Source organism: Lissotriton helveticus, chromosome 1_1, assembly GCF_964261635.1.
Source record: "Lissotriton helveticus chromosome 1_1, aLisHel1.1, whole genome shotgun sequence".
NCBI classification, from domain to species: Eukaryota; Metazoa; Chordata; class Amphibia; order Caudata; family Salamandridae; genus Lissotriton; species Lissotriton helveticus.
In genome coordinates, this window is record NC_136057.1 from 169,445,383 (window position 1) to 169,472,663 (window position 27,281).

The 27,281-nt window shown below is 47.1% G+C and overlaps 1 protein-coding gene across 4 annotated transcripts in view; it reads left to right on the forward strand.

Moving 5' to 3' along the window:
- Positions 1-27,281, forward strand: part of PTPRF (protein tyrosine phosphatase receptor type F) — a 761,542-nt gene that overhangs the window by 638,819 nt on the left and 95,442 nt on the right. For 3 of the 4 annotated variants that reach the window (XM_078660336.1, XM_078660567.1, XM_078660415.1), the window contains 8 exons: positions 660-965; positions 6,864-7,057; positions 8,436-8,462; positions 13,437-13,554; positions 14,502-15,080; positions 16,081-16,178; positions 24,729-24,982; positions 26,879-26,969. In XM_078660336.1, the coding sequence (XP_078516462.1) occupies positions 660-965; positions 6,864-7,057; positions 8,436-8,462; positions 13,437-13,554; positions 14,502-15,080; positions 16,081-16,178; positions 24,729-24,982; positions 26,879-26,969 (1,667 nt within the window). The remainder of the gene's footprint in view (positions 1-659; positions 966-6,863; positions 7,058-8,435; positions 8,463-13,436; positions 13,555-14,501; positions 15,081-16,080; positions 16,179-24,728; positions 24,983-26,878; positions 26,970-27,281) is intronic. The other variant, XM_078660486.1, reaches the window with a different exon arrangement.

Below are 27,281 nucleotides of genomic sequence, written 5' to 3' on the forward strand. Positions count from 1 at the left end.
TACCACGCTGGAGATTTGTTGTCCTTGAGCAGTATATGTGCTGCCGGACTCATGTAGAGCTTGCTTAACCATAAAGGAGAATCTCACAGTATACATCCTGCTTTTGCCATGTAAGGCTTGTTCACTTATTTAGAGCTTGTCTCTCATTGTGACTACTTCATTGGTCTAATATACTCTCTCTTGGCTCTAATGTGCTCCAGCTCTGTATGTGCTGCCAGGTTGTGCCCGTAGCCTACAGTAGGGTCCACACCACCCACTATAAAGCTCTTTCAGTCTCTACTAGGCCTTAGCTATTTTGCAGCTCATAGGTCGGGCTCATACATATATGTAGGGTACACCCCTTCCTCCACTAATGGACTCTTTTCTGGTTCTTATACACCCAACTCTTCGTATGGTGTCTGGTTGTACCCTAGAGTAGGGTATGCACGCCACTAAAAGGCTCTTTTCAGAACCTACTATGCCCTAGCTCATTATGTGCTGTCCTGTTAGGACCATAGACCGAGGCAGGCGATCTGCCCAGATGTTCACTTAGGGTCCTCCTACCGTTCAGCAGTACAGGACCATTGGTTGACTATGGGTTGCACAGCCTTTCATTTGTCCTGCTTGCCTCCATGGTCATTTTCCCTTCATCTCCCTACCCCTCATTTGTTTCTCCCCAGCCCCATCTGCCCCACCCCAGGACGTCGAATGCATCAGCCTGAGCTCTACCGCCCTGCGGGTAAGTTGGGTGGCGCCACCGGCCTCCAGCCGCAATGGTGTCATCACTCGATATTCAGTGGCCTACCAGGCGGTGGGTGGCGAGGACCCCGCTAGGCATGTGAAGGAAGGCATCGGACCAGAGTACACCAGCTGGGACCTCCGGGATTTGGAGAAGTGGACCGAGTACAAGGTGTGGGTCAGGGCCCACACTGACGTGGGCCCTGGGCCGGAGAGCCCCGCTGTGCTTGCAAGGACCGACGAGGACGGTAGGTGTCCTCCTTGGGTCCTGCACCACTCTGACGGTGACCCTGGCCACTTATTCTCCTACCTGATCTTTCCTTTCTTCCTGGTTGCTTTCCTTTCTTCCAGTTTGTTTTCTTTACTCCTTTTTTCCTTGACTCCTCAGTTTCCCCTGCTGTGTGCCCTCACTTCTTCCTTTCCTCCCTTTGGTTCACCTTTCACTCCCTAACTCACAGGTCTCTTTTAAGGTTGAGGTATTTATGAAAATGGTTCTCCAGTATTGGATCTTTCATAGATTCTCATTTTTGACATATTCCATGTTGTCAAGCTGTTCCTGCCCTCTCCTTCGCTGAGCAACTGCTAGGGGACGTCATGTGTACTAGTGCAAGAATTGAAGACTCATCAAAGGACTGTTTGTCGATCCAAATGTCAAGCTCAGCAGTATGAGGCTATGATGTGGGACGGGAGTGTGACTTCCAGGAGGAGAAAGAGGTCATAATATTAGACTGAGAGCGTGAGACTGACAAACGGTGCTTATTTGTGTCTGTTGTTGAGGGCGGTGAGCACTGGCACTCAAGGTTTTGATGACTGGGACTTCACCATTGGACCTTGCCCCAGGGAAGAGGAAGAGAAAGATAAGAAAGTTGTAGCACAGAGAAGAAGGGGTGAAAAATAATCTGCATGAGTGATATAAAGTGTGGAGTGACAGAAGACCGGGACATGAGGTGGAATCAAAACTAGGAACCCTTGATAACCGGTAACCCCGGCTTCCGGCAGCACTGGTGAGAGCCTCCTGAGAAAAAGTGGTCCCTGCACTTTTTGTATTTTTAACCAATTCAGCAATGACTCACAAATACTATGATGCTAGACTAACAGACAGAAGTTCATAATTGAGACAAGTCTAAAAGGCTCCCTTAGTAGGTAAATGCTCATGCTTTTAGGATGAATTGGGAGGTCAATCAGCTCATGGTTTAAGACTAAACAGGGATGAGGTCTCTGTTTGAGATGGAGAGGGTTTCCCAGCAGTAAGTGATGAAGATGAAATAATGGGGGCGGGGGGCGGGAGCTCTGGATGAAGCAGTTATGATGAAGTAGTGAGAGAGAGCCTCAGACGGGCCACAATATCAGGAGTTCAGTATGGTGTATTGGAGTAGTTTGCGAGAAGAAGAACCCTGTATGAAACCGAGGGGTGCGGCTTACGGGGTGTTATGAAAAAGGTCTTTAATAGATAGGCGACTGACTACATTCAACAGCAGCAGAGGTGATAGAGACAGACATTATAAATGAGCTTAAAAAAACAAAACCTGAATCTGATTGTGTCAAAAGCAGCGGGGAGGGATGTTGTACCTTGCAGGTAGTAGAGCTCAGGTTCGGATCTATGTGCCGCACCCCCTCGCATGCCACAGGGACCCCCATGCGCGCCTTTGCTTCTAATGAGGTTTTGAGTGAAGAGGGCAGGAAGGGTGAACCAGCTGCCCCACAATGAACTGCCCTCGTTAATGTGCCTCCTTGCACTGCATCCCAAAGGCGGCAGATCCTGATAGCCATTGGTCTGCGCCCATATGCAGTTGTACAAGTCCCCAACCCACCCCTGGTACCTCTGGCACTTTGCCAACTCTAGGCAATAAGATAGGTGCCTGAGGATGGCTAATTCCTGCATCTCTCACCAGAGGGTTTGGGTACCAGTGCACAGAGTCTGCTCTTGAATGTCAGGACAGATGTGTCGTCTCCCCCATGGGAACTTGGCTTTGCAGTTTGGTCAAGGCAACACAACACAGAGAACAGACAAGAAAACCAGAGTCCAACAATGAAGTGAAATCCATGGAAGGTGTATGCAGTCACTACCCTCTTAATGGAACAAACTTAGGATCAGAAGTTATCCATCAGTTGGAGGGCATTAGATGTGTGAGGGGCTCAGACATGTGACCTCCCTCTGAAGCCACAAGTGGAAACTAAAAAGGAATAGGTCTCTGAATCAGACTGGACTGGACAGACTCAAGGGCCCAATTAGAACACATTCAATTACCAAAAAGGCATTGGATGCCTGGGAAAGACAGCAGGACAAGTGGTGATGACAAAGAAACTCATAAAGACCTGGAACAAAAGGGGAGGGAATACGGAACAGTAAAGCGAGACCAGCACAGTTTGTGTGTGAAGAGACTGAGGACAGTGGGTAGAACGGGGAGGCCAGACAGGCCTCCTCCGCTGTCAAATGTACTTTTTCAAACTTTCTTTTTACACTTTCTCTCTTCTTTCACTATCCATACTCTGCTCCCCTATCTTTCACTCTCATTCCCTCTCATGTTTATAATCCTGCTTCTTGGTTTTAATTTATACTTTGGGGAGGAGGAGGTTTTGATTTTATACAAGTCATTGTCTACTCTCTTTTTCATTTTTCTCTCTCCAGCATGGCATCAACTATAGATTCACATTCTGGCTTGTATTATTATGCACCATCAGTGAATTCCCAGTAGGCTTCAAACTTTAAAACCAATTGTGTAGCCTCTCAGCATTATTAGGGGTTGAATATAAGTTGTGTCCCTATTCCGCTCAGTAATTAGAATGGTCTGTTAGGTTCTTTTTTTTCTGACGGTTCGGTTGCTTTTCGAACCCGCCTACCCATGGCCTTGTTGACATGTTTGCAATATTTAGTCTGTTTTGGGACACATTACAATCCATGATTTCTCTCCTTCTCGTTTGTCCTCTGTAAGGAGACTTAAGTGTATGGGCGTTGTTCTTATTTTATTTTAATGTATTCTTATATATAAAGCACAGCACCTCAAGCCAAACTGCATCAAGATGCAAGAAACCGTAGCCGAAGAGTGTAACTACAGGGAAACACTTCTTATTGGCTCCAAAAAGTGACATTTGTAAAAGCAAACAAGGAGTATTTCTTCAAAGGAAGCATCTTTCAAAATAGTGGGGCACGGTCAACAACCATTCGACTACCTGAGTTCGCACCTAATATTTGGTGTGGCCGGCTGTCGCTGGCAAGTCTATCGAAATGGTATGGCTTGGCGAATAATGGACTGTGTCTTCTTCGAACGAATGAGGCAGCAAGCTCCTAAATATCAAACACAAATTGAAATGAAGTGCCACCTCCACTAGTAGGTAGTGTAGAGCACAATGTAGTGCAGACACTGGATCTTTGTCCTTAGACTAGTCTCACAACTGATTCTCAACCCGCTGTGGATTCCAAAGGCATTGTCCAGAGTGGAGATGATTGTTGCCCCAACTTAACTCGATTTAGTTTGACGGATGTCTCGGAGCGCATTCTGAAGCGGATGTAGGTTAAATAATTGCCATCACCACTTCCATGATTTGGAAATTCAGACTTATTTTATTATGTGGTAATGTTTTACATTGTTGGCATATTTGAGTTGAAGATTGAGCAGGACTGGGTGTTGAGATGGTATGAGCTAAGATCCAGCAATTTGGTCTTCGAGGTCTTAAGCAAGTGCTTTCCATTGCTCAGTCACTGCACCCCCTTTTGGAGGCTCGATGACACTGTCACAGAATCCTTTTGTGGCCAATTAACACACCAAGATCTGGGTTATATTGGCACAAGACCTGAAGGCGACTTACGTAATAGGGATCTCAGATGATAGAGAAGCAGTGAGGACGGGAAACAATAATTTAAGACCACTGAAATGCTTACAAATGTTCAGAGTTGTTCCACGCGCTTCTCTGTTATAAGTAATTTCTGCAGATCTGAACTAAAAATGGTGGGCTTTCATTAACAAGAGTGAACTCTGTAGCATGCGACACAAGAGCAAGAAAAACATTCTAGGTTTACCTACTGCACATTCCCACCCAGAAAAAGCTGAAATACCTCAACGATGTGTCTGAAACGATTTCCTTTGTCACATGGAACTTCAACCGGAGGACGTGGTCCACATTTTCAAAGGAGAAGAGAGATTTCATGTGTTGACCTGGCTCAGATGGTCATCTCTCACCAAAGTGAACGAGCAGTCAGCACCATGTCTGGGACAAAACCCTGAGTGACTCTGACCGTGTATACGGCCACTGTGTTTGAGGAACCCTTGCAGCCGGCTGACTCGTACCTTTGGGGCCAATAAAGGTGGCAGTGGGACAAGTGTTATTGACATGTTGGCACCTGACAAGGGTTTGAATAAGATTTGTGCCTTCTAAAGGCACATCTTAGGACACTAAGTTCTTTGTGAACCTTTCAGACCTTTGTGTTTCTAGTTGGCTTTGCAATGCTTTTTTGCTGCCTGTAGATTTCTTCCCGCCTCCGGTTCCAGGTTTACCTCTGGAGGTCACCTTGGGATGGAGTCCCTTTTCTGGTGCTGCAATTGCTTGAAGAAAATGGTTAAAAAAACATAATAATGCCCTGTGTTATTTTGCATGTTTTGTGTTTTGCCTGATACATTCATGCATGTAATGCTTGGCCAATCGGCATCTTAGGCTTGAATTTATAGAAAGTATTATCTAAAAATCTATAATTTGTCAATATGCATCTTTCCACCTAGTTGATACCAGTCTGCGCCTTAATGCAGATCTCACCATCAACCGTGGAGATGTAGTCTGTGAATACGGGTGTTTTTTGGTACATGTTCTGAACCGGCCTTCGTAGACCACTGCATCAAGCTTCGTGTTAAGAGATGCAATAACTATCAATATGTCCGATCAGAAAGAGGATGGATAGATTTTGGAGCCGGTTGGTCTCATGTTGAACCTGTGCATTAATTAGCTTAATGTTTTTTAACCGTTCTTCTGTTGCTCTGTTTTCTAATGTTAGATTGAGGTCCTCTGATGTCAGATTGAGGTCCTCTGATTTCAGATTGAGGTGTTGCTTCACTTTTTCTATGAAGATCAGCTGGCCCTTGTGCACAATGATAGTTTCCTCTTCAGTGCGGTCGCCTATTTTCAAATGAACCAGTCCATCAGTTTGCTAGTGTTCTTTCCTACATCTCTGGTTGCAGAAAAGCAGAATCTGTTTACACTCAGCATTTAAAGAGCTCTTCTTAACTATGTTGATGGTTGAAGGATTTTCAGCCCTCTTGTGACTCATTGCTTATTTTTATCTCTAGTTGCAGTTGAGTGCTCTCTTTACAAGATGTGTGTTGATGATCTGTTGCAAGCAACAGGTTCCCTTAATAAAGGCACATGCATGCTCATTCTAATCTCCGATTGGCTGATTCAGCAAGGATCAATTCAACCATATTGGCTTTCCTAGGCAATGCTCTTTAAATAGAGACCTGTAAGACAGCTATGTGGAGATCTATTGGCAGTTTCAGACTCCAGAGTTTTCTCGTCTTCTCATGTACACTTGCTTCTTGTGTTCTTCTTTCTATTGATAATTCTGGATTATGACCTTCTCTTGACATCATTTGGTTCCATGGGAGCTGCTGTGCTGGAAATGAAAAGCTATTTACATTTAACAATCTTGTCTTGGAGATTTATGGAAAGTAACCTGCAACTTTTTATACCTTCCCTTCTTGTCTGAGATGTGATGTTTTTTTCTGTCTCTTCTGTAAAAGTGTGTCTAATATCTCTCAGGTGAGGAGCAGCTTTTATAACCCATGCCTTATTTGAGGAAGTTGAGATTTGACTCTTACAATTGTTAAGTGGCTATGCACAATTTATTTGCTGGAAGAATAATTAAAGGCAGTTGTGTGAATCTATAGCTGATGCCAGTAATATTGTCGCAGGTAAGTAACTTTTTCACAGTTGGCTCGTCTTGTCTCTCGATGGCCTGTATATTGTCTTTTCACCATCAACTGGGAGAGAGAAGGAAATTAGATTAGAGTGAACTGAAAGAGGAGGGCAGTCTTGCACTCCTAGCTGGGGTATTGGTTGTTCCTGTGCCAGAGAGTGCCCTAGTCTTTGCTGTGGAAGGGAGTGAGTTTTGCTTGTGTTGTTGTACATGCTGGTGGAACTAACCACCTAATGTGTTGCAGTGCCCAGCGCTCCACCAAGGAAGGTGGAAGTGGAGTCTGTGAACTCGACGTCGATGCGTGTGACGTGGAAGTCACCAATTTCTAACAAGCAGCACGGCCAGATCCGAGGATACCAGGTCACCTATGTGAGGCTGGAGAACAACGAGCCGCGTGGCCTGCCAATCATCAAGGACGTCATGCTGGCGGAGGCACAGGTAGGCACTGACACCTCCAGACTCCAATGTCCATTTATGTAGGGCCAAAAGGTATCTCTAGCAGGGACTCAGTGTTCAAGCTTCACTTGCACACCTACCATACACACTTCTACTTTGCACCATCAATGCAAATCTCAGTTGACCATCATCATGGGTCTGTCCTAACTCCAAGCTGTTGCAAGCCAAGGCCTCTCCAATGGGATGGCTGGCCTATAGGGTGGAAGAATCCATCAAACTGCATGTATGGGTTGAAAGTAGAATGTCGCTTTTTATCTGGAACATTCTGCACAAATAAGGGACGCGGCATCCAGTGTCTAGTTTCTCTCAAACCCAGAGGCACTCGCTTCCACAGGCACCCCTTTCCTCACCCTTCCGTACCTCTTTTTCCATACTGGTTCACTAGCCGCAACTTACACTTATTACTAACCTCTTGAGCACTTTCTTTCGCACATGTCCAACCGCACTAGCACTGCTGGTCACTTGTTGAGGTACAGTAACAAACGCAATCACCCAGTCACAAATTTGCAGTTCTGCACTTTAAGTTCCACACACTTTTGCAACTGTACTAGTAATCCTTGCATACATGTAAAAGACAATACCCCCCCGTGCGAGGTTAAACTTTCCCATTTTTGCATGCACACACATGCATTTGGGGGTGTAATGGTGCTCTTGATATGTTATTCTACTGCCGCTGCACTTACCTCCTTGGTCTATTAACCACTTTTGGTTCCACAACTGCAAACGCGTCTCTAGTATGGAGTTGCGCTCACCACAAGATGCTCTCGCATGAGCTTCCTTTTTGAAAACTGCCCCTCTGGTGCAGTCACAACTTACTTAAAGTGCTCCAAGCGTGGGTCCTCTCTCACTCTGTTTTCTTGAACACACCTCCCATCTGTGCAAGCACTTCTACAGGGCAGGTCAAGCTACGTGTTGTCTACCCTTTAGTGTTCCCTCTCCCAGTGACACCCAAAGGCCGTCTTGAGCATCACCTCCCTCTCGCACACTGCTGTAGACACCCTCTCCTCATGCACCCTTTCCACGTCTACTCACATCTTCACTAGAGCCCATAGCATGGAGGGGTGTCACACCCTCTGGGGGAGAGTTGGGCATTCAACATTTGAACACTGTCGTTTCCTAGGGCCGCCTCTGGCCATCTCCTCCCTCCTCAGCCAGGTCACTGTGCTACCTCAGCCCTGCTCCCAAGGACTGCACTGTATCCCTTCTGATACAGCACATCCTGGCTTCCTGTGTGTTCAGTGTCATAACACATTGTTCTTCACTAATCCATTGTGTAGTGTTGTGTCTTCTTGTCACTAGCTCTCCGTAGCCAGTCACTTCACTCTGTCTCCATTGTTCCCTTCTTTCCCTATCCCCCCAGTGGCACCCGGAGGAACCTGCCGACTATGTGAGTACTCAGTGTGTATCTCCCTCAGGGAGGGATGGGTGTTTGCTTTTAATCAGGCGTGGCTCTTGTGCATACGAGGCTTTCACCCCAGGAGTAACAGCGACGAGTGTGGTCCAAGGCTGCACGCATTGGACGGGGGTGCAAATGTTGGCCATGTATGCGGGAGTGAGTTTGGACCCTAGTGTGAGTGTCACAGCAGCCCTCAAACTGCCTTGCCTGCCTTCCACCTCACACTTGCAGAGAAACCAAGTCGAGTTGACTTCAGAACCATGCAGAGTCCTTCAAAAGGCAGCGCACTTTGACAGTCAGAGAGAGGTACTCATTATAAAAAGTAGGTTGTTAAAGTTTCAAAGTAATCTCAAGGAATTGAGACATGTGGGATCAAGCAATCCAGTAGCCTTTACCAGGTCCAAAAACTCTGCAAGGACAATCACTTGTCTGCCCTTCTGCCACTTTGTAAGCAACTTTTTGGTTGATGCCGTGTTATCTTGCCAGCACGGAAGAACAAAAGTTGGAAAATGCTGTGCCCAGACACCATGGTTCTCGGTGGTTGTAACAAATCTGCCGCAGCATGGTCATTCCTTGCAAGGGTTGAAGCTGCCTGTTCCAAGGGATGGAAGTGCAAGATGACCTGCTGTTGTCCTCATCGAAGGATTCGTCAATGGGCTTGCACTTTTAGACCCTAGACGGAGTGAAGGTCACACTAGGCTCCACTCCAAAAGCCAGTGGAGACTGGTACTTTCTGTAGGTGCCAAAATGAAGCGTCTCTGGTCAGCTTACGTGTATGCCAAGAGGCTCAGCCTGTGCCTACACCCACACAAGGACACTGCTAGGGTCACATGTCCACCTAGATCAGGTTCTAAGACAGCTGGCAATCGCCAGAAAGGCATGAATGATGCAGGCATAGAAACTAGGTGACTGGGCATTATTACAATGTTCCTAGCTGTGCCCCGCTTATGCAGTCCACCTCTAGATCCAGTGCCACCCATGACCCAGGGTATTGGCTGTAAAAACAGCCGAAAGAAGGAACAGGCTCACACAGAGCTATAATGCTAGTCATTCACACAGCAAGCATTAGAACTGTCAGATGAAGAGTTCAGAAGCATTCTTTTCATACAGTGCATTGAATGCGAGTACAAGCCGCAGTCTTAGGTGTGCTCAACTCGATGGTGAGTCTCCGAGAGAGTGCCCAACTGTGCTCAGCGAGACTGCCCATCCCGAATAGCCCCAGTTCTGCCTGTGCTGAGCATGCATGTGACTGCCTTCCCGTTGTTTGAGCTCCTGTCCTCCTCAGGAGCGCCCCCTTTCAGAATGAGTCTGGCTACTGATGAGTGTGCGTGAGTTCTCAATGACCCCTGGAGGTGACAGCCTCATGTGCACTTTCAAGATTTGAGGCTTCCTTACTTTACTTCTCCCTCTTTCCGGTCTCCCCTGTCTAGCTCCTCATCTTTTCTACTCCTTGTTAATCTCCTACTCTCTCATCCTCTTCTTCCATCCCCTTCGCGTTTCACCTCTCTTCCTTTATTTTGCTTATTCTACTCGATCATCACTTCCCAAATTCCTTTTTCCCTAAAGTCTTCTCCATTTCCCCCCGCTGCATCCTCTTTTCCTCTTCCCACTTCCAAAATTTCTTCTCTCCAGATGTTTTGCCTTGCATGGCCATGTTTGATTCCACTGCCTTCTCTCCTTGTTCACCCTTTTCAGTTGACAACCTCCTTCCCCATGCTCTTGAGCTGCTGTCTCTCACTCTTCTCTTTTCCCTCTGTCTTATCCAGTCACACCTTCTGGGTGATCTTACCTTTGGCTTGCATGTTGCATGTGAATTTACACCCTGGTTCTGGTTTCTTTCTCTCATACCCTGTCCCTGACCAGCTCGCTCTCGCTCTCTCAGTGGGTGGGAATGGTTGGTGGTGGGTGTTGCTATTTCAGTCTTCGAATAAGGCCACGGCCTTCCAATTTGTTAATAGGGTTAATCTCCTTGTTTTCTCCAGCAGGCGAGGGCGTTTGATATCCTTGTGGGCTTTGGATTAACGCAGACTTGCAGTATCAAGCTGATATCTGCTCGGGTGTGAAGGAGTAATTAGCGGGGCTTGTAAACACCAGCTAAACGCTTGATACACACGAGTTGCTGTGATAGCATGACGCTTGTGGAATGCTGCATGCTTCTTTTGGTTGCTGCCGATCACAGGATGAAAGATGAAGAGAGATTCCAAGGAGCGCAAACCCCTATGCAGTTTAAAGCCCCCTTGAGTAAACCTGTCTTCAGGGACTGCCAGAATGGAAGTTGTTATTGCTGTAGAAACCCACATTAATGCACCCTTTGTGTAAATAAATGCAGCTCAATCTTATTAAAACATGAAAGGGCGTTCGATAGGGTGGAACCATCGCTAAATCGAAGCTGTTCTCCACACACCTGTGTTTTTGAATATCGGGCGAAGCGAACTCCTCTCAAGGAGCAGCGGGCTCATGTCATTTGTTGCCTGCTCAGCTTACCATGTAATTAAATCAGACCCTTTCGTAGGCAGCTTTGTGGGTGATTTGGAGCATCGTGAAGTCAGTGTGCCACCAGGCATTACGATAAGCTGTGGTGATGTCTTTTGAACTAAGGAAACCCACTGAGCATATAATGGCATAAAGTCTAATTCATATCATCGATGAAATAAGACAACGTGGGATCAAATGCCGTAAATATTCTAAATATTACAATCCTCTCAAAGGTTCATTTATTTTGAAAAGACAGGTTATAGAAGGTAGTCAAATTTTCTGATTCTTTACAGATCATGAAAGGAAAAATTGATTAGAAATCCAGAAAATGATTTAATTTCAATACATTAAAAGATTCAATTACTTATTTCATCAGAATGTAGAGACTAACAACTATGCATATCAATAAGTACATAAAGCAAATAATAAACATTTTCTACATTAATACTAAGAATAGATGTGGGAGCAACCTGTACATTTATAAAGTGTAATTAATAGAGATGAATTCAGCATATAAGTCCTCAAAGTTTTCACAGATCAATTTAAAGTTCATTAAGTTGAGTCTACAGCTTTTAACAATACCTATCTAGGGTAGAGCTCTCAAGTTTACTGAATCCATACTTGTTCAGAGGTCATCTTTGCACTGTTATTTGTGGTCTTTAGTTTATAATGGAATAAATATTCACTCAGACCATCAGCACCCCAAAGCCATTGACCCTCAACTACCCTGAGGTCAAATCCACCTTGAAATATTCACCGGAAACATTGGCCAGGCCTTGACCACAGACATAGGCTCTCTGACTGGACAATCACACGCCCTTATTTTGTTCTGCGGGTCCTCTATGGACTGGGAGTGACAACATGCACAGGCCCCAGTGCAAACCACTAGCATGTGGATACCCTGCAGCATTGGCCCCTTGGGGCAGCCTGACGTCAAAATCCTGTCCACAGGTGGCAGGCACCCTGTCTAACAGCACTCGGTCGCAACCCAAATCGACACTCTGTTAATAATTGCATCAGTCATGCAAGCTGCCACCCAGCAACAACCGTAACCACTCTGAGTGTAGTTAACCAGCACCAGGACACCATTGGCAGCAGTCATGCACCGAATGCAGATAATCTCTTGTAGCCACTCCAGATTGGTCTTCTACATAGGCATAATTACTTCTAGAGCTCCATTACGTCCATTTCAATTTTAACACCACTATTGCCATAAAGATAACAATTATGAGTCTCATGGAAGATCTTTCAGAGACTTGTCATAGAAGGAGCACCAAGTTCTTGGGTTGAGAGTAGTAAACATGTAGGCATTCACATGTCCAAGTGTCTCCAAAAATAGGGTTTGCCACATACCCAGTTCTTATCATTTTCAAATTGGCCTCATCAATACATTTGTTCCACAACAAAATTCATAAAACTGAAATTTCTGCTGCAGATGTTTTAAAACTAAGTCCATTGAATCGTATTCGGTGATATTAAGCTCCGCTTCTTATTGGTAATTTCTTTAGTAAGCTCTGCAGCCGTATTTTTTTTTAATATCATGCTGTAGTTCCTGCCTCAATGTTTTATTAAGAACTTTCTAAAGCACTGAAGACCACAGTGCTCTGAGAAAAGCCTTCAAAGATTGGTGGAATTAATTTTGTTGGAGTACTTTTTAATTATAATTTTGTGTAATACGTTTACTGTTCTTGAGTCGCCAACCTACACTCGTGTCACCCATCTTTGTCCTGAACCTTTTTGTTCAATGACATTTGCAAGCATCAAGGGTAGCTTTGGAATTTATTTTGATGATGCTAATTAGCCAGCGTGGAACACTCGATGGGAGACCTTCTTTCAAGAAAGCCCATTCTGTGTCTGGTGCAGAGTATGGTTGATTCAAGGTTTATTTTGGGCTTTGAAGCTGGTTGAAACTTTTCAATTGTAGATCAGATTTTCTCTCTGGTAGAAGGAACATGTGCATTATCACACATGTGCAACCACCATGGTTGGTGGGGAATGTAAACCTACAGGAAGATGTATCTTGAAGCCTCTAGATGAAATGCTAAGAATGTAAGTCAACAACCACCTGGAGCAAAAACATAATTCATACCAACATTGCATAAACTTTTTTAGCAAATTAAAATCTTCCAATTCTAACACCATAAAACATATCAATCAGTTACCCAAATAACATAGAATTCTTTTATTCCCTGTTGGTCCCCCAGTATCCTACCCTTCGTTGGCTCCCACTCGTTGCCTTGTCCAGGAAGCTGGCTCAGTCAGTGGGCGGTGTGGAGTGTCCGTGAAGTGACCCATCTTCTGTCACTGCCGCAGTGTTCTGATGCGCCCTGCAGTTAACCACCTACAGCCGTTGCCTCAGTGTCCTGACTGCCTCCTGCAGTGATCTGTCTTTCTCTCATTGTCACAGTGTCCTGAGTGTGTCAGTAATGTGCTTTGCCTCATTTAACTCTTTGTGTCCCACTGCCTCCTTTCTATCTCCCCAACCTATAGGATGCTTTGATCGGTGGGCTTACACCAGAGACCACCTACTCTGTTACAGTGGCCGCATATACCACGAAAGGCGATGGAGCCAGGAGTAAACCCAAGGTGGTCACGACTACGGGGGCTGGTGAGTCTGCTGAGACGCGTGGGTACAAGGGCATGCTCATAGATGCACTGGCGTGCTGCTGATTGCACAGGACTGCTGGGTACAAGGCTCTGCTTCCATTTGTCTGGATGTGACCGCGCACTTGTATCAAAAGTATTACAGTGTGCTTGCACATGAGTGTGGGTCTTGGAGAGTGTATTGTGTCTGGTAAGTGCACCTCGGCACTTAGTACAAGAGAGGTTGCTGTTCGTGCAGACTAGGAATCTGGGTGCTGGCACGTGCGCACAAGACACTGGCACATGCGCACAGGGAGATAGCACAGGCACTTTGAGCAAGCATGTGCACAGCAGACAATTTAGTTGATGGCAAGTGCTCAGTAAGGGGCAGTGAGTACACACTAAGAGTCTGAGGGCTTGCAAATGCAATATGAAGTTTGGGGTATATAGGGGAAGTGCTGAGCACTTGGGGGAAGGCGGGTGGATGCACAAGTGGTGGAGGGAGCTCTGATGAATTCAAGAACACTGTGGACCTCTGGTACCCTTGGGTAGAACATTATTGGTGAAAGATAAAGGTGTGAAGTCCACATCACTCCACACCTCCTGGCTGCAGACTGTGCTGGATTGAAATGCCTAAACTGTCCAACACTGACCCAGTGGTTTCTGGCTAAGATTTAAAATAATGACAGAGAGAAGAAAGCTGAAACCGTGTTCTCCTGGGCAACAGCACCCAGTCTCTCCACTGGTGCATACTTGGCTAGTAGGGGGGGGGGGGGCAGAAATGCTCAAGAAGAGTATCAAAAGCATTCCCTTGTGGAATAAAAGTGCCCAGTTTGAGGGAACATCTCCCTGCTGATCTAACATCAGTTCTGGCCTTCTGATTCTCCCCTTGCTGCCTCAGTGTGACATCTGCTGTATCTTCAACCAGCTCTGTGGCCTCTGTGTAACTTCTTTTCTGTCTTACTCTTCTAGTGCCTGGGAAGCCTACCATGATGATCAGTACCACACGGATGAACACGGCACTCATCCAGTGGCACCCCCCGAAGGAGATGGTCGGGGAGCTCCTGGGCTACCGGCTGCAGTACAAACGTGTGGACGAGGAGAAGCTCATCACCATGGACTTCGGCAAGAATGACCACCACTACACGGTCACCAGTTTGCACAAGGGGGCCACCTACGTTTTCCGGCTCTCGGCCAAGAATAAGGCGGGCCCCGGTGAGGAGTTTGAGAAGGAGATCACTACACCCGAAGACCTGCCCAGCGGCTTTCCCCAGAACCTTAAGGTTGTGGGGCTCACCACATCCACCACTGAGGTGTCGTGGGACCCGCCTGTGCTTGCCGAGCGCAACGGCAAGATTACCAACTACACCGTGGTATACCGGGATATCAACAGCCAGCAAGACTTGACCAATGTCACCAGCAACACCGGCATCACACTGACTAACCTAAAGCCTGACACCACTTATGACATCAAGGTGCGCGCTCACAACAACCGAGGCATCGGGCCCCTCAGCCCCAGCATCCAGTCCAGGACTATGCCTGTCGAGCAAGGTAAGGGCAAACCCGTGGCTCAAGTGCTTATGGAATTGTGGTCTTGAGAAGTGTTCGGAGTCCAAGGCACACTGTGCAGTATTCTAGTGGGGTTGTGTGATGAGAGCTAGTGTGGCCCAAACGGAATCTTTTCAAGGCATTTCTAGGGGTTTCCCTTGAGGTTGGGCTTAGATTAGGTGTCCTAAGTGAGTTGACCATGTTGGGCGCCAAGAGAGGCTTTAAAGCACTGTTCATTTGATGGCCTATATCATAAAATATCTTGCATCCTATGGAGGTAGAGATAGATATATATATGATCAAGACACTTTTTGGGTCGAAACTCGTCATGGCTGTCGAGGTTTTTATGAGCTGAAATAAAAATCTGATATCTGCAACGATTTGTGGTCCATGCTCAATTTACTGGGTGACACCGGCGAGGCACAGGTGGAGTGCAATCAAAGATATATATATATATATGTGCAAGGTTTTCTTTGCATAGCGCTGTGGGAACCGTGCCACTCACGGGAGGAGGGACTGTGTCCCAGCTCAGTTTGAGGTTTTAATTTGGCGAGTCGAGACGGCTCTTTAGATGAAATGTTGGGCGGCTTGTCGATGAGGATCTGGATGTGAGTCTGACCCACGTGTAGGAAGCTGGTGTAGTCCACGTCCAAGTGAAACAGTGAATGAACTTCTATAAGATCTGACTATTGTGAAGGCTGCACAGGGAAGGATTGACATTGTGCATTGGAGGCTGGAGCTTGGTACGATGTAGATTTGAGTGGAGACAACTGAGGGTGAAACCTTAGTTGAAGGCGAGAGGTTTGGAACGTAGGCTTACTTTGAGGTTGATGAATTCCTCCTCATACATTGACACCATCCGCTCCTGAACAGTTACATCTCAGTATAGTGTGGGAAGAAGTCCACGTTGCGTACCTGTCCTGAACGTTGTTCCCTTTGTCCTAGTGTGGTCGTGAATTGGTTCCCTACCTTCTTATGCCCACTATTTCATTTTTCTTTCTAGTGTTTGCAAAGAACTTTCGCGTGAACGCTGTGATGAAGACCTCAGTCTTGCTGAGCTGGGAGGTGCCGGACTCCTACAAGTCTGCTGTTCCTTTCAAGGTAAGGGCACAAGGTCCACCCCGAGCTACGGTCAAAATAATCACTATAGGGTGAAGCGAGTTTTGGAACTGGGAGCTTACGCCACGATCCTTGGACTGCATGCTCTGCAGGCACCTCTGTTTGGTGGGATGCAGCACTTCCTCTCTGCAGAATGATGCTGCTGACCTTCTAGAGGTCAGCCTCACCTCCTAGGGATGAGTGTTGCTCTTCAAAGTCCATGAATTATGTAGCTCTACCGTCAGGTTCTTCTAGGTATCTGCCCAACATTCAGTGGCGAGGTGGTTTGTTGTTCCCACAGTCCTGCGAGTTCAGGTAAATGATCATCACATATTGCATTACCATGTGTTTAAATCCCTGATGAGACCCAGAAGCACTTCCATGTGAGCACATTAGAGACTGCTCCATTTGTTGTGCTTGCTGGGTAGGGTATGGGTCCTGCCGAAAGAGTTTTGGGGGTGAGGTCCAGAGGGATGCTCCAACCCTTCTATGGCAAACGTGTAGTTGCACCTAAGCCTTAGCAGCAGCTCAGAGGTTGAATTGGGATACAGGAATACATTGCTGCACAGCCAATATATTGTACTACGCTGTAGGGCACATTTTCCGATAGGCTGTGAGTTTCTGCAAGACCGGTTAGCACTGGGAGTAGTCCTAGATTTACCTACCATCCCCTGGGATATTTCCAGAAGGGCTGAAGGCAGCAGACAGGCTGTTCTAATCACTTTTGCTTTCTGTGCATGGAAAAGCCCCAATGTGTCAGCAGCAGGAACTGTACTACTCATACATTTCCCTGCGGGGCGGTGGGGCCGGACAGCTCTACAAGGAAAGTGTGTACCATTTTGAGTACCCAGTGTATCAACTTAGTACGACTCGAGTCAAGGGAGATTCCAGAAAAATGAAATATGCCCCACTTTGTCCAATATTTTGAGCGAGTGAGGCATGCAAGCCCGGAATAAGTTTGGTTGCTTCCTCAAGGGAATTCTGAAAACAACGTGGCCACATGGTGCCTTCTACACCTCGGGTCAAAATACATTTAGCCATCCTTCCATCCTGTTCTGCATCCTTACTTCATTTATTCTCTCCATTATCCTTCCTCCTCTATAACATCCTTTTCTCCATCTCTTTTCTTTTCTCTGCCACCATCCATCCTTCTGTCCATCTGTCTAGCCATCATCTCTCATCCATCCATCTTTCTCCATCATGCTCTCCCTTCACCCCATTCCTCCACCCAGCCCTTATCCATGTCTCCACCACCCTATCCACCTTTTTCTCTATCTATCTTTCTCTACCTCGTACGCTGCACCCTCCCCTATCTTCTTTACTTTTGTGCCCTCTTTTCCTGCTAATATCATGCAGTGGTAATCAGCAGCTTGTGTGTGGACACCGTTGCTCACATTAAAGTCAAATGAGTAGCGTCCATTTTAAAAGGCGCAGTGGCTCCCATCCCCCGCTCAAGCTGCAAAAATTGTGGGTTAACCCCTCCGACGCTCATGACGAGCTCATGAGCCACGGTTCTCGTATGCTCATGACGAGCTGAGCTCGTCATGACCGTTAGAACGCTCAGGTGCGGGGCTAATTCCCCTGCTGTGCTGGGCGTTCTAAGGAATGGGCGTGGTCATGACGAGCTCAGCTCGTCATGAGCACACGAGAAACTTGGCTCATGACGAGCTGAGCTCGTCATGAGCACCGGGGCGCTGTGTGCGCCCCCCAGCACAGCGGGGGAATCGGCCCCGCAGCCAAGGGGTTAATGAGACCACTGGCTCCAGTGTTTTTCTTGTAAACTTGGCTTGCCACTGACTCTACCCAAGCCTTTCTCTGTCACAAGATCCCCTCATACACGTGATGCCCGCAGCATCTTGTATGTGGGTATGAAGAGGCAACCCATTGACCACCAACCCATTGATATGCTTTAGATTGGAGTGCCGTAAAGGGGGAGGGGAGGGTGTTATCATACACCTTCGTAACAGTAACGAACACCCTACAAACCACGCACTCATACTAAGTATATGTGCTGTGATTTTTTTCCCAATAGAAACGCTTGCTGGACAAATGGCAACCTTGACCCAAAGTCTGACAAAGTGCCAAACAGAGAAGTGCTCCAAGTAACTGACTAATATCCACCACTGAAATTATTTCATATTTCACCATATTAATTCACCACTAATCCTTTGTAGGCTTCCTGAATAGCGTGCGTCAACAAGCGCTATATAAATACAAACCTTTGTCCCTCTATCCTTCTGCTATCATTCCAAATCCAAATAACTGACTAACCTACCCACCACTTAAAATGTACTTGCATGTTTTACTATACTAATTCAACACTAATGCTCTATGGGGCCCGGAGTAGAGTGCTACTCCCCGAAAAAGCGCTTTGACACCTCGTCAGGGGTAGTAAGTGCTATATAAATGCAATTACAATACAATATGTGCACTGTACAGATATCCAGTAATATAACTCAAAATAAACTACTCCACGCCATTCAAAATTGTGGAGTTGTGCATCAAGGAAATAGTCAAAGCAAAGGATTGACATCAGTCCTGTCAAAGGTTTATATCACATGTGATAATAGACGGTGGGTGCACAGCCCTTGTGAGTCTGATTAATCTCTTGCGAAAATTGAGGTGCTCCACTGGTGGCGTCTCTCGTCCTTTGACGCGTCGTATCAATGAATAGTATGTGTTTCCAATTGGCAATTGGTCACATCCCACTGGGCACACTTTTGCGATTCCTGAAGGATTTCTCACACACTTGTGAATGAGTTGAAGCAAAATAGTTTATTCTGTTTGCATAATGTTCATGCTTCCATTAACCCGTTTAAAGCTTCGAACGTTCAGCGCCAGTGCTGAACGTTCGAAGAAACATGTGCGGCCGCGTCTGCCAACGGACGTGCGCAGCACTGGCAAGGTAGTGCTCGCGACAACCGTTGGCCGACGGCAGCACTTAAAGGGGTTAAAGAAATTAGCTTCATTTCTTATTTTGATATCATCAACAAATTGATTTTCATTTCAACAATAGCTCAAATTGCTCCAATGCATTTCGGGCCTGCCGCCCTTCTTCTGGGAGCATGTCTGTAAATGTGAAACATGATAACATAACTTTTCTTATACATATACACCATATAAGCAGTCAAAACCTTTTGTGCTCTTGTGTCTAATAAACATATGTGCAGGTTCCCCAGTGAAACACTCTGTGCTATAACACAGAGGTGTATATGTATCAGAAAAGTTATGTTATCATGTTTCACATTTGCAGACATGCTCCCAGAAGAAGGGCAGTACAAAAGGGGGTGGTGATGGACGGAGCATCTGAACCAAACACTCACACCCAGTCAAAAGATCTGGGTTTAATCCATCACCCTTATTTAGCCCACTCTGCCACACCAGTTCAGACTTGGCCATATGCAAATCAGTCTGACCCTGTGCCTCATGGGAACAGTCCAGCCCGAACTGCCAAGCCATGCCTTCCCTGGACTGGAAACAAGCTTCCGAGGACCGGTTTCTGGCATTACAGCCGTCTTCAGCCCGGCTTGCTTGAATCCAGTGGCAAAGTGAGCAAGGGACTCTCGTCTGATCATACCCTTCCACACTTATGGCGGCCAAAGCGGTACAAAAGCGGTCCCCCTTTTATACCGCTTTTGGCCGCCATAAGTCTGGCAGGGTATGCTCAGACGTGAGTCCCTTGCTCACTTTGCCACTGGATTCAAGCAAGCCGGGCTGAAGACGGCTGTAATGCCAGAAACCGGTCCTCGGAAGCTTGTTTCCAGTCCAGGGAAGGCATGGCTTGGCAGTTCGGGCTGGACTGTTCCCATGAGGCACAGGGTCAGACTGATTTGCATATAGCCATGTCTGAACTGGGGTGGCAGAGTGGGCTAAAGAACGGTGATGGGTCAAACCCATATCTTTTGACTGGGTGTGAGTGTTTGATTGGTTCAGATGCTCTGTCCATCACCACCCCCTTTTGTACCGCTTTTGGCCGCCATAAGTGTGGCAGGATATGCTCAGACATGAGTCCCTTGCTCACTTTGCCACTGGATGCAAGCAAGCCGGGCTGAAGACAGCTGTAATGCCAGAAACCGGTCCTCGGAAGCTTGTTTCCGATCCAGGGAAGGCATGGCTTGGCAGTTCGGGCTGGACTGTTCCCATGAGGCACAGGGTCAGACTGATTTGCATATAGCCATGTCTGAACTGGGGTGGCAGAGTGGGCTAAAGAACGGTGATGGGTCAAACCCAGATCTTTTGACCGGGTGCGAGTGTTTGATTGGTTCAGATGCTCCGTCCATCACCACCCCCTTTTGTACCCCAGAAGAAGGGCGGCAGGCCCGAAATGCATTGGAGCAATTTGAGCTCTTGTTGAAATGAAAATCAATTTGTTGATAATATCAAAATAAGAAATGAAGCTAAAGCAAAGCAAAGGTCCTTGTGACATCCCGGTGACTCGATGCGTCTTGACGCATGTAGGTAGGGTCACGGCACTACATTAGGTTATAATGGACCCTGTTCAAGAGTCCTTGTGACAGTGGCACTGGCTCGGGGGTCCACGTGACAGCCCAGTGGCTTGTTGCATCCTGAGGCATGTGGCTAGGGCCTTGGCACTCTGATTACATTATAATGGCACCGGCTCAGAGGTCCTCTTGACAGTAGCCATGTCTCAGGGGTCCTCGTGACACCACAGTGGCCGATGCGTCTTGACGCATGCAGTTAGGATCACAGCACTTTAGGATTCCATTATAATGGCACACTATCAGGGGCTCTCGTGACATACTAGTGACTCGATGCAGCTTGTCGCCTGCGGCTAGGGAGGGTCACGGCACTAAATGATCAAAATTAAAATGGCACGGGCTCTGGAGGCCTCGACATCCTTGTGGCACATGCGTCTTGACCCATGCGGCTATGTTCACAGCACTATATGATTACATTATTATAGCTCGGGCTCAGGGTTCCTCTCGACAAGGGGTCTGGCTCTGGAGTCTTCGTGACATCCTAGTGGCCCATGCGTCTGACGCACGCCGCTAGGGTCACGGCATTAAAATTAAAATGGCAGGGTCTCTGGAGTCCTCGTGACATCCTAGTGGCCCATGCGTCTGACGCACGCCGCTAGGGTCACGGCATTAAAATTAAAATGGCAGGGTCTCTGGAGTCCTCGTGACATCCTAGTGGCCCATGCGTCTGACGCACGCCGCTAGGGTCACGGCATTAAAATTAAAATGGCAGGGTCTCTGGAGTCCTCGTGACATCCTAGTGGCCCATGCGTCTGACGCACGCCGCTAGGGTCACGGCATTAAAATTAAAATGGCAGGGTCTCTGGAGTCTTCGTGACATCCTAGTGGCCCATGCGTCTTGACGCACGCGGCTAGGGTCACGGCATTAAAATTAAAATGGCTGGGTCTCTGGAGTCTTCGTGACATCCTAGTGGCCCATGCGTCTTGACTAGGGTCACGGCACTGTATGATTAAAATTAAAATGCAGGGGCTCTGGAGTCATCGTGACGTCCTAGTGAGATCCAGGTGACTCGATGCGTCTTGACGCATGCGGCTAGGGTCACGGCACTATATGATGACATTATAATGGCGCTGGAGTCCTCGTGACATCCTAGTGAGATCCTAGTGACTCGATGCGTCTTGACACATGTGGCTAGGGAGGGTCACGGCACTATATGATTAAAATTAAAGTGGCACTGGCTGCGGAGTCCTCGTGACATCCCAGGGACTCGATGCGTCTTGACGCAGCGGCTGCAGGAAGCAAGCAGCCGTCGGGCCTCATTGTTTTGCAAACAGGCTGACCTGCTGCCCCGCCCCCGGGTCAGGCACCGACGAGGAGCCCGGGCAGCGCTGCCAACCTCCTCCGGTCTCCATGGAAACCATTAGTGCCTTTCCTTCCGTGGAGCATCAGAGCAGGTTCTCCAGTAGCGCGGGCGCAGTTGCAGGGCAGGGGCCACGGCGGTCAGCTAAAGCATGCGCAGAGCAATTAAGCATTTTCATAACGAGCTGTTTATCTCTGTAGGAAAATGGGCTGTGACACGGGTGCCTGGGGCATCCCCTAATACTGGCCCTGGGGAGCAGCGGCATGGCAAGGGTGCCGAAGTACCCCGTTCACGCCAGGGAAACGGGGGGCCTGGCCACTGTCTAAGTGGAAATATAGAGCAATAATACGGGTTTATAGGTTCCCTCAGGATTCTGGGCCCGGTGCTACTGAACCCGTTGCATCGTTGATACCTCACTTTTGGAGAGAGTGCATGTCCCTGGACAGAGGTCTCTGGACAGCAGGTGAGCACAGGCCCTATGTCTGACGCCATCTCTGACGCTCTTGTTTGCCAAGTGTTCCATTGTATTGCATTGCTACATTTATATAGCGCTTTACCCCTATGTGGGGCAATGAAGCGCGTGTCTACATGGCCGCATACCACGCCAGGCAAGGGGTGTTGTTGGAAGGGTGTTGTCATTGTTTTTGATGCTATGAATGACCAAGATGAAGTGTGGCTCACTGGTTAGAGGAGGCAGACCTGGAAGCAGAGGTCAGCTCGGGACCAGGGTTCAATTCCCGGCTCGGCGGGGTCTTGAGTCCTAAAATGTCCATGGAATCGACAATTCTCGCTCCGGTGCCTACTCGATTCACGGGTTCACACTCTGCGACTCTGGGCAATAGCTTGCTTAATCTCCACAATGGCCCCTCGCGGCGGGATGCCTGGCTTTCACCTTGAGGGTACCCTGCCGGGTTTATCTCACAGGGGAATACCAGGACGGGTTCCCTAAGCAAGCGCTTAGAAACCGCTTGGTGATTTGCGCTATATAAATTCCTGTACATTTACATTTACATTTACGGATGAAGGCTAGAGGGGTCCTTCAGTGACCCGAAAAATAATACACCTGTTTTCCCAAGAATTTCTCTTTTTGTTTCACAATACTGCAGTGATTAGGATCCTATGTTTGTGATCAGTGAAATGTCTGTATAGTGCCTCGGAGGCCAGGAAGCAGCGCTGCGCATGCCCCCTCACTGCTTCCAGCTTAGCAGGAAATCTTGTAAAACATTGGTGGCAAGGTAAATGCAACTTCCCAAATTAAAAATGAAATTGTAAAGAGGGGGCTTTGATTGACCAAAGACAAGTAGTTGAACGGTGAAAATAGTTTTCAAAGGTAGCACTATGTTTGAGAGGTGCTGAAATCACAGAGGTGTGTTTGTGTGGGTCAGCAGAAGTGTCCAGACGTCTACTGTTGCCTGTTGACATAGCTCAGTGGGTTAAACACCTGCTGAGTTTTACAACTGCATCGTGCTGGAACCAAGTGGAATTCAGCCGTTCGTTCTTCTCAAGGCAAGAAAATGAAGACTTTTCACTGGGTAGTGACGTGATTTCAGAGCCTATTTCAAACATGTGTAAACTCTAATTATCTTTGTCTTGCGTGGGTGTACATATAATACTCTTACCCGTGCAATTGTGTTGGCGATTGGTGTATTTCCATCTATGATTTCAATATAGAAAAAAATGAGGCTTTAATGATTTGTTTGGTGGGGGGGGGGGGGGCGTTCTATGTAAGCAAAGGCCCCCGTAGGTATTGCTCAAACTGTGTATGTTAAACGAGAAATCTCTATTGTCCCTTTCTGGATTGTATTTTCAATTTGTATTCATACTTTCTAAAGTTCTTTTTTCCCTTTTTTGGATCTTATTTTTCTTTGTTTAGCAATTATTGTATTGGTAAAAATGAAGAATTGAGCAATAACAAAAAATACAGTGACACCCAAGTCCAGCGTATTCCCATATTGAGTTACTGATGTTAATGGTGATACATGCACCAATAACAAGCAATATTTATATACAGTATTTAAGAAAAGATGGAGAAAGGGGTGAGAGAGAATAAGCTATAGAAGGAAGCAAGTCAGGAGAGGAAAGGAAGGAGGAGAGAGAGAGTTAGAAGGGAGGAAAAGAAGGAACTACAAAACAGGGAAGATAAACCAGTTAGGCAAAGTCCAAGTATGATAATACAGGTGAGTGGAGAAAGGTAGCACAATAATAGTGTTGAGGATGACTTAAGAATCCATGCAAATTATGGGGGATGGTATCCTGTAAATAGAGGGCCCATGTAACAAAAAAAATATCTGCTTTGTCCATTAAATTGTAAACCATTTAGTATTATATTCATGTTGGATTGGTCTACTTTGTTGGGTACTCTGTCTTGCATTACAGTTGTTTTTATGTATAACCCCTTCCCTGCGGGGCATATTTCCCCGCTGTTCTGGGGGGAGGGGGAGCGCGTGCAGGGCCCCGGTGCTCATGACGAGCTCAGCTCGTCACGAGCCACGGTGGTGCTCGTGACCACACCCGTTTCTTTAGAACGCTCGCACAGCAGGGGAATTTGCCCAGCGTGCGAGCGTTCTAACGGTCATGACGAGCTCGGCTCATCATGAGCACACGAGCACCGTGGCTCATGACGAGCTGACCTAGTCATGAGCATGGAAGGTGATAAAGAACATATTAAGCTGTGCTCCTCTTGCAATGAACTCCATGACACGTGCCTCCTTTGCTGCTTGTGTGAGTGTGTGTGTACCCTTGTGTCTTCCCAGATCCTCTACAACAACCAGGACGTGGAGGTGGACGGACACTCCATGCGGAAGTTGATCAGCGACCTGAAGCCCGACACCGAGTACTCCTTCGTCCTGATGAACCGGGGCAATAGTGCTGGCGGGCTCCAGCACCGGGTTTCCATCCGCACCGCCCCGGATGTGCTGCAGGGCAAGCCCACCTCCACCAGCAAGTACATCAAGGATGGCCGCTTCACGCTGCGCCTGCCCCGGGTGCAAGCCGCCGCCCCAGTCAGGTAGGTACTTCTGTCCTTCAGGATGGGTCTGCCACAGAGGGATCCAGCTCTTCAATTGTGCCAGTTGAGTGCACTGGCACAACTGTGGTGATTGTGTTTTTTGTTGTTGTGCTTGCTGATTGCTTACACACTCTTTTGCTTCACATGTCCACTCAAATAAAATCATATTCCCCTATCTAATCCACCACTAATCCTTTTTGGGTTCCGGACTAGCGTGCTGCTAGCCGAAAAGTGCTTTGACGCCTTGTCAGGGGTAGCAAGTGCTAAATAAATGCATACCCTTCCCTCTTCTATCCCTCCACTATCCTTTACAATACAACTAACAGACTCACAAGTTCACCTCTCAAATTAATCTCATATTTCCCTATAATCATTCACCACTAATCCTTTTTTGGTTCCGGAGTAGCATGCTACTCGCCGAAAAGTACTTCCACACCTAGTCAGTAGTTGTAAGCGCTATATAAATGCAATTACTATTCTTGGTTAACTGAGCGAGATGTTAAGAGTCTGTCTCTTGCTGTTGCTATCGCTTCTTTCATTGTGTGATGAAGCAGAGATGTTGAACTTTGGTTCCATTGTGCCTGTTTGTAGAGTCCAGTTGTTTGTGGAGTTTCCTTTCTTCAGACTGCTTTGTTCGGAATGTGAAATTACCAATGTGTTAGAACGAATGCTTGAATGAATCGGTCACTGGTAATCACTTGGGGCATAATTCCCGACCATTGTTTCTCACCCACTGTGCCACTCAAGACAGACCCGCATCTGTTGTATCTGGATGGATGTTGTTACTCAACACTGTTTTGTATGTAAATTGTTTTGGTTTTTTGGTTTTAATTAACTGAATAATAAAATTCACATTGACCCACGTTATGCAAGTCAGCCTCGATCCTGCTTTTAAAAGGAACAGTCCTGTGCTTATTTGAGCAGCTGCTTTCTGGTGCTCAGCACCGGTACTTAGTTATCAGCACCAGCTCTAGTGACAGTCCACCACATGGTGGCACTGTTTGTCTAATTTTACGATGAGCACATAAACTGTTTAATAAGTCAATATAAATTCAAAAAGAAGAATACCTGCCACTCACGCTATTAATATAGGTTTGGGAGGCCTAGAATAGTCTGAATTGTCACACTTGTAGGATTGCGATGGTTAGGAGCTGTATTGATACGGTCATTGGCAGAGCTAGCAGGGGCAATGGGTGGTGCAGGCCGCAGTGACTTCCTGAGAAGGGCGTTGGCACTTACGCCCTCACAAATTAAGTACTGGAACAGTCAATCTCAAACGTCTAGGTAAGGTTCCCTCCAGGTGGGACACAAGCAGCTTCAGACCAGTTTGGACCTACTTGGGTCTCGTGAGCCAGGTATAGCTTGAGTCCTGTGGTACAGTGAGCCCGGGACTCACGGCTGGGTATACCCATCACACCTAAAGCTTCTACTGCAGAAACAACAAGATAATGGAATTAAACCTCACCCACAGGCTATTGCTCGGTGCTTCATTCCCTACCATCATTTGTTGCCCGCTGTGCCATTCTTGACAGACCCGCCTTATGCAAATCCACTATGGGTGCTGCTCCAATAGGATCAGTGCAGCCTGAACTGCCAAGTCAGGGCCCCTCCAGAAGAGAATACAAGCAGTCCTAGCCTGGGAGATGTCACAGTCTCTATTCCCATTAAATCTGTAGGCCTGTTTGCAGGCGTTGCTGTTTTATCGTGTTACATTGTGAGACTTTTTTCCATGGTTGATGATTGTTTGCAGACATGTCTCACTCAATTGTATATGTTGTTTGCTGAGACTCCTCCTGTTGTGTAGCCTGTGCAGGGCATGTGAATCTATTACAAGGAGCAAGCAGCAGGGCCATGGCTGCTGATGAGTAACTCTTTTCTTCCTTCTCTTGCTGGCAGGTCCTATTATATTGTGGTGGTGCCGTTGAGCCCTGGCAGCAGTAGAGGTGCCTCCACCAAGCAAGGTCCGGAGGACTTGGAGCTGACCCAGGTATGAGCCTGTCATCAGTGTTGCAAAGGTCATGAACTCTCTCCTGCAGCGTCAGCCTGTGCCTAACCTGCCCACATACCACCTGAGTTGTATCTGTATTTATTTTATTGTCTTTGTTCTTCTCCATCGGCCTTGGTTTTATTATCTTCTCTGTGTCTCATTTGTCCCGTCTGCCTCTCCTCTGCTCCTTCAGGCTATATTTGAAGACCATCTCCGGTCCCTTCTTAGCTCTCCCATTCTTCTCCTGCTCCTTTATTCTCCTGTCCGTCTTCATAGCTGTCTCTCTTCTATCTGCTTCCATCTTCATTCTCA